General features: G+C 43.0%; 1 protein-coding gene across 2 annotated transcripts in view; it reads left to right on the plus strand.

Moving 5' to 3' along the window:
* The window catches only part of PTPRG (protein tyrosine phosphatase receptor type G), a 513282-nt gene that overhangs the window by 244144 nt on the left and 254361 nt on the right, over nucleotides 1–14777 (plus strand). For both annotated transcript variants that reach the window (XM_077278905.1, XM_077278907.1), the window contains exon 4: nucleotides 8126–8274. In XM_077278905.1, coding sequence (XP_077135020.1) covers nucleotides 8126–8274 — 149 coding nt within the window. The remainder of the gene's footprint in view (nucleotides 1–8125; nucleotides 8275–14777) is intronic.

Below are 14777 nucleotides of genomic sequence, written 5' to 3' on the forward strand. Positions count from 1 at the left end.
TGCCTCCCCTATATAAGCCCCACCCTCCTCACAGTAATACACCAGGCACAAACATCTAAACGCCTTCCTCTTAAAGCAACAACACTCTTGTTTAAAATCTACACCGCAATACAAACAAAAGCTGCAGGAGTTCTCGGTCTACCCATCCCCAAGTCATGTCCACCTCCGTCTAGTCTCCAGTGGTTTCTATCAGTGTGTGTATATCAGTGTTAGTGTGTTTATCGATCAGTGTGTGTTTTTATGTCAGTGTTAGTGTGTGTGTGTTTATAGATCAGTGTGTTTGTATGTCAGTGCTAGTGTGTGTTTATAGATCAGTGTGTGTTTGTATGTCATTGTTACTGTGTATATATAGATCAGTGTGTGTTTATATATCAGTGTTACTGTGTGTATATATATCAGTGTGTGTTTGTATGTTAGTGTGTTTATAGATCAGTGTGTGTTTGTATGTCAGTGTTAGTGTGTGTTTATAGATCAGTGTGTGTTTATAGATCCGTATTAGTGTGTTTATACAGCACACACACTGATATAAACACACACGCTAAAGGCCCCGTCACACTTAGCGAGATCGCTAGCGAGATCGCTGCTGAGTCACAAGTTTTGTGACGCAACAGCGACCTCAGTAGCGTTCTCGCTATGTGTGACACGTACCAGCGATCAGGCCCCTGCTGTGAGATCGCTGGTCGTGTCGGAATGGCCTGGACCTTTTTTTGGTCGTTGAGGTCCCGCTGACATCGCTGAATCGGTGTGTGTGACACGGATTCAGCGATGTCTTCACTGGTAACCAGGGTAAACATCGGGTTACTAAGCGCAGGGCCGCGCTTAGTAACCCGATGTTTACCCTGGTTACCAGCGTAAATGTAAAAAAAAAAAAACAGTACATACTCACATTCCGGTGTCCGTCAGGTCCCTTGCCGTCTGCTTCCCGCACTGACTGACTGCCGGCCGGAAAGAGAAACCACAGCACAGAGGTGACGTCACCACTCTGCTGTTAGGGCCGGCGCTCAGTCAGTGCAGGAAGCGGACGCCGGGGGACGCGAAGGTGAGTATGTACTGTTTGTTATTTTACATTTTACACTGGTAACCAGGGTAAACATCGGGTTACTAAGCGCGGCCCTGCGCTTAGCAACCCGATGTTTACCCTGGTTACCCGGGGACCTCGGCATCGTTGGTCGCTGGAGAGCGGTCTGTGTGACAGCTCTCCAGCGATCAAACAGCGACGCTGCAGCGATCGACATCGTTGTCGCTATCGCTGCAGCGTCGCTTAATGTGAGTGGGCCTTTACACTAATGTATTATATTTCCTGTATGTACAGACTTTCCGGTTGTCAGACCTCCACTGATCTGATCATTACCTTTCCCATGGAAAGGTCAGAAGTATAAGAGTAATGGACAGTCCCTTTTAAAATTGTTGGAGGGTAACCCGGGGTGGTGGTGGTCAGCAGTGTAGGAGCAGAATTACATTAGCAAAGGAAATAAAAAAAAATATTTGCTACACCAAAAAAAAAAAACATTTTTAACCCTTTATTTAGTATGCTTTTAGGTCCAGAGAGACCTTCCATCAATATGTAATAACTTTTCGCTGCTATCTGGACGCTTTTCATCTTGACCAGTTTTATTCGGATCTATTGGCAGAATCAAGTGAATCCGTCTAATTTCAGGAGAATCTCTTTTCTACATACAATCTCACAAGGTTTCAGATTATTGACTTATCAGATGATGAACTGATGGAATTTCACTGTTTTTAGGCTATGTGCACACGTCAGGATTTCTAGCAGAAATTTTCATGACAAAAACCGGACATTTCTGTCCGCATGCGTTTTTTCGAGTTTTTACCGCGTTTTTGACGTGTTTTTGACGCGTTTCTTCCATGCGTTTTTTCCAAATGCATAGAATTGCGGGAAAAATGCGGACAGTGCGCAAAATTAATGAACATGCTGCTTTTTTTACCGCGATGCATTTTTTTCAGGGGAAAAAACGCACCATGTGCACAAAACATGCAGAATGCATTCTAAATGATAGGATGCATAATGTATGCGTTTTTAATGAGTTTTTATAGCGTTTTTATCGCAAAAAAACGCAAAAAAAACCTGAACGTGTGCACATATTAAGGTTTCAAGAAAGTTTCCATGAAACTTGTGTTTGAAAAAGCTGAAATCTGAAAGAGTTTGTCAGAGCCGGTATCTTACTGCGATAAGCAAGAGACCAAATCTTAGATAATCTTATAATTATGGGGGAGCCGCTGATTGTGATGGAGAAGAGGCAGAAAAACAAATTAATTCACATTTTAGGATGATAATTGTTAGGGGAGATCCGCTCTACACTGAACCACATAATGAATATTACAGTAAATGTTACTACAGGGTCATTATCCCATATTGATCCGTGATAAATATTTAAGGGCTGAATGTATAAATGTAAGCTTATTTGTTATGGGCAGGACTTGGTTGTAAATTATATTTATGGCCAGGATTATTTTCATCAGGTTAAACCTTTTATTTTCTTTCTTACTCCACAATAATCTATTGGTAAATGCATTAATTAGTCCCACAGATAACACCACAAGTTCTGGTTAAACTGATAATTTGTGCTAAGCTTATACCGGGCTGCATGCCGTACACAACCTATCGATGATGATAGGTATCGATGATGCCGAGAAATCTCCCACCCGCTATGGATTTTATAGGGGGTTGAAGGGAGTCTGTCACCCCAAAGGTTTGTTTACAAGTGACTGTGCTTGGTTTGAGCAGTCATTTTTTTGCTGACAAAATCTCTTTAAAGGCAACTGAGAGAATGTTGAGATGCTGGTGATCTCCAGCCTTTCTCAGCTTGGTCTATCTTTCTTGCTTGATTTCTTTTGCTTACTCTAGCTCACTCTTACGCTCTCTGGCTAGCTCGTTCTCTGTTTTGCTTGCTCCATCTCATTCTGTTTCAATTATTTTGCTCTCACTTGCTGTCCTGCTTTGACTCCCTCTGTCAGCCTGGCGCTCACACTCTGCCTGGCTCACTCGCCTGCTCCCTTTGTCTAGCTCTGGCTCGCTCTCCTGCTCTTTCTTTGTCGAGCTCCCTCTTCTGCCCTTTCTTTGTATGGCTCGCTCACCTTCTCTTTCTTTCTGTCTGGCTTGCTCACATGCTTTTTCTCTGTCTGGCTCACTCGCCTGCTCTTTTTCTTTGTCTGGCTCGCGCGCCTTCTCTTTCTTTCTGTCTGGCTTGCTCACATGCTTTTTCTCTGTCTGGCTCGCTCGCCTGCTCTTTTTCTTTGTCTGGCTCACTCGCCTTCTCGTTCTTTCTGTCTGGCTTGTTCACATGCTCTTTTTGTCTGGCTCACTCGCCTGTTCTTTTTCTTTCTGTCTGGCTCACTCGCCTACTCTTTTTCTGTCTGGCTCACTCTCTTGCTCTTTCTTTATCTGACTTGCTCACCTGCTCGCTCTTTCTTTCTTTCCTTCTGTCTGGCTCGCTCACCTTCTCTTTCTTTCTGTCTGGCTTGCTCACATGCTTTTTCTCTGTCTGGCTCGCTCACCTGCTCTTTTTCTCTGTCTGGCTCACTCGCCTGCTCTTTTTCTTTGTCTGGCTCACTCGCCTTCTCGTTCTTTCTGTCTGGCTTGTTCACATGCTCTTTTTGTCTGGCTCACTCTCTTGCTCTTTCTTTATCTGACTTGCTCACCTGCTCGCTCTTTCTTTCTTTCCTTCTGTCTGGCTCGCTCACCTGCTCTTTCTTTCTGTCTGGCTTGCTCGCATGCCCTTTTTGTCTCGCTTGCTCGCTCTTTTTTTTTTTTTTTTCTTTCATTCTTTCTGTCTAGCTTGCTCCCATGCCCTTATTTGTCTGACTTGCTCGCCTGCTCTTTATTTCTTTCTTCTTTTTTTTTCCTTTCTTTTTTTCTTTTTTTTTTTCTTTTTTTTTCTTTCTACTTTCTTTTTTTTTTTTCTTCTTTCTTTCTTTCTTTCTTTTTCTTTTTTTCTTTCTTTCTTTCTTTTTCCTTTTTCTTTTTTTGTTTCTTTCTTTCTTTTTCCTTTTTCTTTTTTTTTTCTTTTTTCCTTTTTCTTTTTCTTTCTTTATTTTTCCTTCTTTCTTTCTTTCTTTCTTTCTTTCTTTCTTTCTTTCTTCCTTCCTTCCTTCCTTCCTTCCTTCCTTCCTTCCTTCCTTCCTTCCTTCCTTCCTTCCTTCCTTCCTTTCTCACATGCCCTTTTTGTCTCGCTTGCTTGCTCTTTCTTTCTTTGTCTGGCTCGCTCGCTCTGTCTGTTATGCTCATTCTGGTTTGACTTCTCCCTGTGTGACTCTGGATCGCTCGACTGCTTTCTCTATCCGGCTTTGGCTCACGCTCTGTCTGGCTCTCACGCTTTCCTACTACCGTACTTAGTTTATTAGAAATGATAATCTAACAATTTGGTAATTCCCAATGCATGTTATCCTTTTACGGTTTGATTAGTCTCTCAAACAAAATCTGTTATAAAAAGCCTCACAAAAATTGTCGCCCCAGATTCCTATTGGATCCATTTTTTTTTCTAGGTAAAGCAGGTGCTTATCTTCTCAATCATCCAGTGGGAATTTGATGGAACCTAACAATCATGGTGACCCATCTGACAGTCACGGGTGTCTCCAATTTCCCCTGTCCACCAGTTAGACTCCCCTGTGCATGTGTGGCTTTCGCACTCGGTCAGATCCTCCTCCTTCCTGTAATGAACCATCTTTCTCTATTTCATGAAACGGATTGATTTCATCTTCTCGCAGGGATTGTAGATTGACCTTTTGTTTGAACCAAGTTTTGTTCAGTGATGATTGTGAGAACAATCAGAGTATTCAACTCAAAGCGTAATATCAGTATAGTATCGATCTGCTGATCAGTGAGCGTCCGTCGTGGGATGCTCCGCTGTGCCTCGCTCCGCCATTGATCAGGAAACAGCGTTTTATTCTTGTAGCTCGATTTATTCTTGTAGCTTGATACATCGCTGTCTTCCATTAACCTGATGTTGGAAAGAATAAAAAAATGCGTGGGGCGGATAGAGCTTATTATGCATTTCAATACATCAGTCATACAAAGCCCAGGCATTAAAAGCATCAATCATGGGCGAAGAAGTAGAGAAACTTCAACATCTTTCACTTCTCCTCCTCCGCTTTTTTTTTACATTTTTCCTTTTCTGGTCATTTCCTGCCAATCCACGACGTGATCTTGCTTCCGTCATAGCTCATCCACACATCTCACAATAGCTGTCTCGAATCGTTCAGTAACTCGCTGTCTAGGTCGATAAGCCTATTGTTCACTTTTCAAGTTTTAATGTCTCTTTAATGTGTTTTTCAGTCTGTAGACTCTTTTTTTTTTTTTTGCATGGATTTAAAACCAACAGACTTCTTGATATCTTGCAGAGGGTTATTTTTCTTGATGCTCTCTTCCTTTTTCAGCGCAGGAACAATTGAGAAATTGGAACCTAACAAACTTTTTTTCTTACTGCAGACTGAGTAGAAGGGAGAGGCTCCTGCTGCAGTCAGACACTGGGCAGTGGGTTAGAAAAGGAAAAGGGAGCTTCAAGACAAATGATATTTCTTAATGGTTTCTTCTCCTCCTGGAGAAATATATAAAGAGTATTACAGGAATGTGTTCTTTCTTTCTACGTTTTAAATTTTGTGTTCCTTATTATGTTTTTATCTGCCGAAATCTTTACTAAACATCGATTAATTTTAATTGACTTAATGTGGCTGACGATAGTGGAAATCCAGAGCCATAAAGTAATTATTGGATCAGCATTATAAACCAAAGCTGAAAGGGACACAAAACAACTTACACATTTCGGACAGTGATGTCCTTACTCCTAGATAAACCCATGAGTACGGCCGTCACTGTCTGAAACCCGTATGGAATTTAGTGTTCCTTTCGGCTTGTTTTATTTGGTTTATAATGCTGATCCGATAAAGAATTAATTTTACTGTTCCGGTGCTGGATCTCCACTACCTTCACCCACATTTGCCTACTCGGAAATGCTGGCCCTATGGACCCACGCATCGCACAATCTATGAATCCATGGACATTTTATTATGGGTGAAGATAGTGGAAATCCAGAACAATAAAATAATTATTGGATCAGTATTATAAACCGAAGCTGAAAGGGACACAACACATTACACATTTCGGACAGTGATGTCCTTACTCCGAGATAAACCCATGAGTAGGGCCGTCACTGTCTGAAACCCGTATGGAATTTAGTGTTCCTTTCAGCTTGTTTTATTTGGTTTATAATGCTGATCCGATAAAGAATTTATTTTATTTTACGGTTCTGGTGCTGGATCCCCACTACCTTCACTCACATTTGCCTAATTGGGGATGCTGGCCCCATGAACCCATGCATGGCGCAATCACTGAATCCATGGACACTTGATTATGGTTGGTGAGCTGATGGTGTTACTTTTCTTTCGTTGATTAAAGCCAGAACCATTTATGGCTGTAAATGTAGAGTCTCAAGCTGACGGCCTTTCCAAAAATCCATTTAAAGGAATTGTCCAATGGTTTCCAAACAGCATATGTTATTTTAAAACATTAAAGAGCCTTTGCTCAACCCTTTTGGTATTTAAGGTCCATAAATCATTCACGTGACCTTGGTAGAAAGTCACCCTCAACTCCAAGCTTCCCAACTGAAGCCACTGATTGACTCCATTTGCGGTGGAAGGGAATCGAAGGATAACCAAAGTGTGGGGGGTTTTTTGTTTTTTTCCCCCCTCTTTTTAGTTTTACAACAATTTCAGCTATTCGGGATGTTCAAAAAGTTGAGCAATTCTTCTAATTAGACATCCGGGTCTTTACATAAACACATATTTATAGCTTCCATTATTCGATCCTCTTTTATAATCTTGTACTGAGCTGATAAGATTACTGTTCCCTGTAACCCATAGAAGTTTTTTTTACATCCGATGACCATAGGAAGGTGATTGATAATAAAGACCTTCACTTAGACGGGAGCATTGTACTTGAATTTAACTGTTCGTAGTGTGGATGTAATACATGGACACCTTATGGTCATTTATTTTTTAAATGGGTGTGATTTACAGTTGGTGCAAATGTATCCATACATCGGATTCCATTGGCCATGACGGTGGTCTGTGGCCATGGCTAGGGAGTTGTAGTATTGCCTCTTAACTGACGGAATCAGCAACACTTCTTTTGGCTACCTGACGTCATCATGGTGATGTGATGTTGCACCAGGTTGGGTAATGGAAAGAACCACTGATGTTGGCAGGGTAGGAGTTGGCTCTAACAGTTCCCATCCATCGTCCATAGATTACTTTCATGGCCAATGGAATGGGACATGCGAATCAATTTGCTCCAACTCAAGTGTGATCCCATTGTCCTGCAGTTTTATTCTAAGGTTCTGGTCTCACTGTTGTTCATAGCCTAGTGTAGTGTTGCGTTCCTTCAGTGGTGTATCTCCTGCACTTTGGCCGCCAGTTATTGATGCAAACTGCGGCAATGGTGGAAGCCAGAGTCAGGTGTCATGGAGTACTGATGTACAGCAAGAAATTAGAACGGGACGCAGTTCTTCACCAGAACCATGTCCTGTATATTGTTGGGGTCATTGTGGGTCTGTGATGTTGGACCTCCAGTGATCATAAAGCATGATGGGCTGCTTGGTTCTTACAAACGCTGAGACTCGGACACAAGAAACTTCTGGAAACACATTCGAAGAGATTTTCAAACTCGTCCAGGAGTTCTCCTTTTTTTTTCTAGGAGAATTGGTAATAAAGTGATGGCATAAAGTTATGAGGAAGGAAAACCCTTTGAACTTGGTGGACCATCATTTTGCCTGAGCAGATGGATGAGGCTCCTCTAAGGCCGGCTTCACCATACCGAATTTTACAGTGCATACACATATCGTGATTTCTGGACCCAAACTCAACAGCCTCAAAGATTGCGGAAAACCGGTCTGAGAAATTACAAGATGTCTTTCCAATATTTAGACAAGGATAAATCTCCAGGCAATGGTCCATGATCTCATAAGACCACCATAACGCATGATCCCGTGTTGTACACACGTGATGAGGCGTCATCTGCTCATTGGATGTCTCGCAAAGACCAATTTCTTAACTATTGTATGTTGTGTGCCTTCTGACAATATTTTGTTTTCCTTCTCTTTTTCCTCTGCAGTTGCCATTCTCCTGAAGGATGATTATTACATCAGTGGTGCAGGGCTACCGGGCAGGTTTAAGGCCGAGAAAGTGGAATTCCACTGGGGTCAAAGCAATGCATCAGCGGGCTCCGAGCACAGTATCAACGGCAGAAGATTCCCCGTGGAGGTGAGCGGAGACACCATTGTATCACTAAGTGGCCGTCACTCACCGTATAGACTGGGCACGAGAAGCCTTGTCAGACACTTATTAAAACATATCCTGGCTTTACATGCATCACAGGCTTCTCCTGAATTATAGATTTCTGTACTCGAGGTACCGGGGGATTAATGATGGCACTGTGTACCCAGAAACACTGCAGCAGCTGCCATGCTGCCTTCATTATAGCGGTATAATGAAGATGTAACATGTAAATGTGTGTGTATACTCCTAGCATATATCTTGGGTGATAATAAAGCCCACCTGCTGCAGAATCTCTTCCTTAAAGGCAATTTGTAATCAGAAAATGATCCATTGTTCCTATCAGGTTTTATGTAAAATGCATTTTTTTCAGATCACAATCTATTCTAAAAAAAATACAATCCTCAGAAATCTCGCAGTTTTCATGCTGTCAACTTGTTCTGATAGTGTTGATCTTTTTAGCTTTCATGTAACATTGACAGCAAGGAATCCTGTTGACTTTTGCAGAAAATATATCCAGGCATGCTTTGATCTAGACAAAGGTCATTGTGCAGGAGGAGGAGGTGAGCTGTGACATCACCTATTGTGAATGGTGGATCCTGTGTTATCTACTGTATATAGAGGTGTTATCTGTCATTGTACAGGAGGAGGAGGTGAGCTGTGACATCACCTATTGTGAATGGTGGATCCTGTGTTATCTACTGTATATAGAGGTGTTAGCAGTCATTGTACAGGAGGAGGAGGTGAGCTGTGACATCATCTATTGTGAATGGTGGATCCTGTGTTATCTACTGTATATAGAGATGTTATCAGTCATTGTACAGGAGGAGGAGGTGAGCTGTGATAACACAGAATCCACCATTCACAATAGATGATATCACAGCTCACCTCCTCCTCCTGTACAATGACTGATAACATCTCTATATACAGTAGATAACACAGGATCCACCATTCACAATAGATGATGTCACAGCTCACCTCCTCCTCCTGTACAATGACTGCTAACACCTCTATATACAGTAGATAACACAGGATCCACCATTCACAATAGATGATATCTACTGTATATAGAGGTGTTATCAGTTATTGTACAGGAGGAGGAGGTGAGCTGTGACATCACCTATTGTGAATGGTGGATCCTGTGTTATCTACTGTATATAGAGGTGTTATCAGTCATTGTACAGGAGGAGGAGGAGGTGAGCTGTGATATCACTTATTGTGAATGGTGGATCCTGTGTTATCTACTGTATATAGAGGTGTTATCAGTCATTCTACAGGAGGAGGAGGAGGTGAGCTGTGATATCATCTATTGTGAATGGTGGATTCTGTGTTATCTACTGTATATAGAGGTGTTATCAGTCATTGTACAGGAGGAGGAGGTGAGCTGTGATATAATCTATGGTGAATGGTGGATCCTGTGTTATCTACTGTATGTAGAGGTGTTACTTTAAAATGTAACTTTACCTGTAATGATAATGACGCTGCTGAAAATTAGTTTGTACAGAACAGGAAGTGTGAGTCTTGTATTAGACCTAGTGGCCATTGCGAAAACTGCAAGATTTTTTTTTTTTTTTTTTTTTTTTTAGTAATTATATAAATGAGATGCTTGTATAAAAATGTATATAAAAAAAATTTAAATCAGGCATTCATGCAAAACAAGTCCATTCTCTGATTACACATTCCCTTTAAGTTGGAGGGGATATATTTACTTGAAAACTGTGATTGCACTATAGTTTTTCTTATATTCTCATGAAGGTACCATAGCCTCTAGTCTTCTAGTAGTCTGTATACAAACTGCTGCTGCAGAAACTCTTTCTAATGAGAAAGAGGGAAGGATTTTTAGCTTAATATCAATCAGATATGATATGGCTTTCCAGGGAAGTAAGAAAAGCTTATGTGCTGTATATTAAGGATTCATATTATTGCATGCAGCCTTAGGTGCTTTCACATGCGCCTTTCTCCATGTTCGTGGGCCCCATTGGAGCTTGCATCCGAATCCAGTTATGCGTCAGTGGGGTATAATGGTGCCGGCAAAGTGAACATGCTCTCTGACGTGCATCATTTTCGGGCGTATACCCCTCGTGGAGGCCGACACTGAGATATAGTAGACTGCACCTGAGTGCTTGCCTCCGGTAGGCATATACGCCTGAAAGCGATGCATGGCAGATGTATGTTGTGCCAATGTATGGTGCCGAGAAGCAATGGAGCTAAATTCTTTGAAGCGTCATATTCACGCGAAACGGCCGTCTTCCACTGTTTGACCCTCTCCCCTGCCTCCATGTGTTAACTTGATGCAATAAAGGAGTTTTTATGAGATCTTAGTGTGCCACTGTTAATCTCTTTAGTTGGAGTGACTGACAGTGCGCTTGCTTGTAAAAAATATACATATATTTTATAAGCAAGTGCACTGTCAATCACTCCATGTATATATGTATTATTTTGTCCCAGCTGCTGAAAAAACTATTTATAAAATCATGAGCTTCATAGAAGTTAGTATAATGGCATATATATTAGTATTCTTACTAATCCATTCTTTTATGATGGGATTGTTACCTAGCATGACTACATTTACCAAAAATAAAGCGGTCTTTGAGCCGGTTGACCCATCACTTTGTGTATTTTCTCCCTAATTGGGTCTTTCTCCTTGTCCTTCCCTCACTCACGTCTTGGCTCCGTCCTCGTGCCACTTAAAAGCAAATGTGCCATGAATTTAATTAGGAATCCAGATGTGTACCAGGGTTACGAATGTCCATTTGTTCCAAATCACAACCCCGGGGGTATAAAGAAGGAAAGGACGTTATAGCTGATTCGTCACGATTCCGTCTGAGAAATTTGTGGAATAGTTTCTGTAGCAAGTAAATGCAAACCCAGCAAAAACTTGGGATGTCAGGTCTGTGATACATTAGCCGGTCTCCGGCTGCTTGTAAATGCCTGACATCTGTCCGGTGTTTGTACAATTATGTGCCTGCGTCTGTCGATATCACCGCGTAAGATCCCATCAGAATGCTTTGCAGGTAACGGATCCCACTGCCGAGCTCAAACCATAGCCTGTTATTACCTCCTGTCTATGGAGGAAAAAAAGGGGTATTGACTTTGACTTCTTGGCTCATAAAGCTTATTCCTTGAAGTCACAAATTTATTAAGTATTTATTAAAAATATATATAATTGTTGTAATATACTTTAAAAATTAAATGGTAATTGTATTTTTAGCTAGCTTGATCTCAAATGATAGATGAGCAATATGCAAATAACGTAAAAAATTGTGGTTCTCTCCCAGAGTAATTCCTCTATATTGTTGGCCATATGGTGTCCCCCCTTCTGCCTAACTTCCCATCAACTGCCTGTTGTTAAGAGCAATCCCACTCTTACTGCTGAGATGTCGAGACAGATTGTGGGAAGTGGAGGCAAGTTATTCACACTACAGGAAGTGGGAGCGGGTGTTGCTCTTCAGGAAGTGGGAGCGGGTGTTGCTCTTCAGGAAGTGGGAGCGGGTGTTGCTCTTCAGGAAGTGGGAGCGGGTGTTGCTCTTCAGGAAGTGGGAGCGGGTGTTGCTCTTCAGGAAGTGGGAGCGGGTGTTGCTCTTCAGGAAGTGGGAGCGGGTGTTGATCTTCAGGAAGTGGGAGCGGGTGTTGATCTTCAGGAAGTGGGAGCGGGTGTTGCTCTACAGGAAGTGGGAGCGGGTGTTGCTCTACAGGAAGTGGGAGCGGGTGTTGCTCTACAGGAAGTGGGAGCGGGTGTTGCTCTACAGGAAGTGGGAGCGGGTGTTGCTCTTCAGGAAGTGGGAGCGGGTGTTGCTCTACAGGAAGTGGGAGCGGGTGTTGCTCTACAGGAAGTGGGAGCGGGTGCTGCTCTACAGGAAGTGGGAGCGGGTGTTGCTCTACAGGAAGTAGGAGCGGGTGTTGCTCTACAGGAAGTGGGAGCGGGTGTTGCTCTACAGGAAGTAGGAGCGGGTGTTGCTCTACAGGAAGTGGGAGCGGGTGTTGCTCTACAGGAAGTGGGAGCGGGTGTTGCTCTACAGGAAGTGGGAGCGGGTGTTGCTCTACAGGAAGTGGGAGCGGGTGTTGCTCTACAGGAAGTGGGAGCGGGTGTTGCTCTACAGGATGTGGGAGCGGGTGTTGCTCTACAGGAAGTGGGAGCGGGTGTTGCTCTACAGGAAGTGGGAATGGGGCTCAGTCTCTTTGCTCCTGCTCTCCTGTCTGCCAAAATACACACAGGCATAACCAAGAGGTGGAAAAGCCACTTGTGAATGTCAGGCAGAGTGCCTGCTGGCAAGCAAGAGAACTGAAGATTCTGTACATATAGTGCTGGCAGAATGCTGAATGGTGTCTCCCTTCCATCCAGTTTCTCATCAACTGCCTGTTGGGTGCAATTGCTCTCTAGAAGCAGAGACGCCAAGATCAATTGTTGACCTTGGGAACTTACCTTTCAATGGGAAGTGGAGGAGAGTCGTTCATACTACAGGAAGTGGGAGAGAGTGTTTCCTGTCAGGAAGTGGGAATTGGGGTTTGTCACTTTATTCCTGCTTTCCCATCCGTCAAATTGTAAACATACTGGCATAGCCGAGAGGTAGGAATTTAATTGAGTGGAAATGTCCTTGGAGAATGGCAAGCACAGAGCATGCTGGGAAGTGAGGGAAAGGAGGTTCCTGCACCTATAGTGTTGGCAGAATGCTTAAAAGTAAGACACTGCCTACTTAAAGGGGATTTGTCACCAGGGTTTTGCTACCTCATCTTAGAGCAGCATAATGTAGGAAAAGAGACCCTGATTCCAACTATGTATCGCTTAGTTTATTTGGTGAGGCAGTTGACACAATCAGACTTTTTTTGTAGCCTGTATCAGAGCTCAGAAAGCTAACTCCACCCATGCCACAGCTTTGTGTGTATATTTGACAGTAAGCTTCTTGTCAAAGGAGGGGCGTGGTCAGGCCAGGGTTCATAAGAGCTGTAGTCCAGGCAATGATTAACTCCTGGTGATAAAACCTTCATTGCATGGAAACAATAACAGTCTAATAAGTGACACATCCCTTGATTCTACCTCATGCTGCCCTCTAATTATATATCCAAAACCTGCTGACAGATTCCATTTATAAACAAACTTTTAATGCTGTGTTTCCCAAAACTTGTTGTGGGGGACCAGGGCAGCACAACCATGCTTTCCTACAGGTTTTGTGTTTAAATCACATGTACACTATTATTATTTATTTTTTTTAAAGGGACAGACAACCAATGATTAAACACTAGGGGGGATCTATGGATGAGCAATCAATATTGCACATGGAGAACCCCTTTTATTCCTAGTGCAGCACCCCAGAGTCCTGGTCGTTGCAGTAATGTCATTCCTCCACCAGGGGGAGTGATGTTGCGTCTGATGGCAATAAAGGAGATCTTCCTACCAGGTATCACAAACTATACACCACACTTCACACTCCAGACCACCAGGGGGAGCCTTGCTCCTATCTTCTAAGGCACTCCTCACAGAAGGGTAAAACTGGTGGGCTGGATAGAAAGTTAGGGAGAAGCTGGCTGGGCTTTGCCCAGGCAACACCTGTCAGGCAGACAGGGGGAAAGGAGGAACATCGAAGCTGCAGACAGAGGGTCCCTGGCAGGGGTGGGATCCTGTCAGAGGTCTAGCTAGAACAAAAAGACAAGGAGCTGCGCCTGCCCCACGTGCGGCAGCATCCTAAGAAAGGACACGAAGAGAATTGTGTTGTAGAGGGTGAGAAACGAAGTCACAGCACAAAGAGAAAACACCGGGAGGAGTTCTGCCCTGAAATAGGCTGCCTCCTTCTGAGGTGCGTAGCCGGTGGCTGGAACACCGAGGGAGTAATTGACTCTGCGCTTTACTTCAGAGACCAAAACGAAGAAGAAAGTATTGGACCAAAACAGGCTCGCACAACCATGTAGTATGACAAAATAGGAAACGTTTTATTCAACAACACAACAAGCATAAAAACATTTAAAATACAACAAGTGTAAACACAACACCCCTTTGCAAAATATAATTGCGCCAATTATGTATATGTATAAAGATATACATTGCAAAAACATGCTCCACCAGACCAATCATTATACATGGCACCACCTATTCACCAGTATGTAAACCATAGCTCTAAGGGACCTGTGAAGTAAACCAAACAATCGGCATGAAATAAGAATGGGGTGTGAGGGAGGCTTTTTTCTGGCATCTGCACCTGCATGACTTCTCCAGCCTGGCAACCCTGTGGCTTCAGCCTGCTCCACTCTTGACCCGGTTGAGTATCGTCGGCGTTATGCCACCCTCTTATACATTTAGGAGCCTGGTGTAGCCATCTTTTGACTATTTCTAACACAAGCGCCGTCCCCTCTCCCAATAGGTAGCAGAGGGTTTCATTACACACTGCCTCACCATCTTTCTGTTTTCTAGCTCATTGTTTGGTTTACTTCACAGAGCTATGGTTTACATACTGGTGAATACTTTCTTCTTCGTTTTGGTTCACATTTATTATTGGACT

This window comes from Ranitomeya variabilis, chromosome 8 (assembly GCF_051348905.1).
Source record: "Ranitomeya variabilis isolate aRanVar5 chromosome 8, aRanVar5.hap1, whole genome shotgun sequence".
NCBI lineage: Eukaryota > Metazoa > Chordata > Amphibia > Anura > Dendrobatidae > Ranitomeya > Ranitomeya variabilis.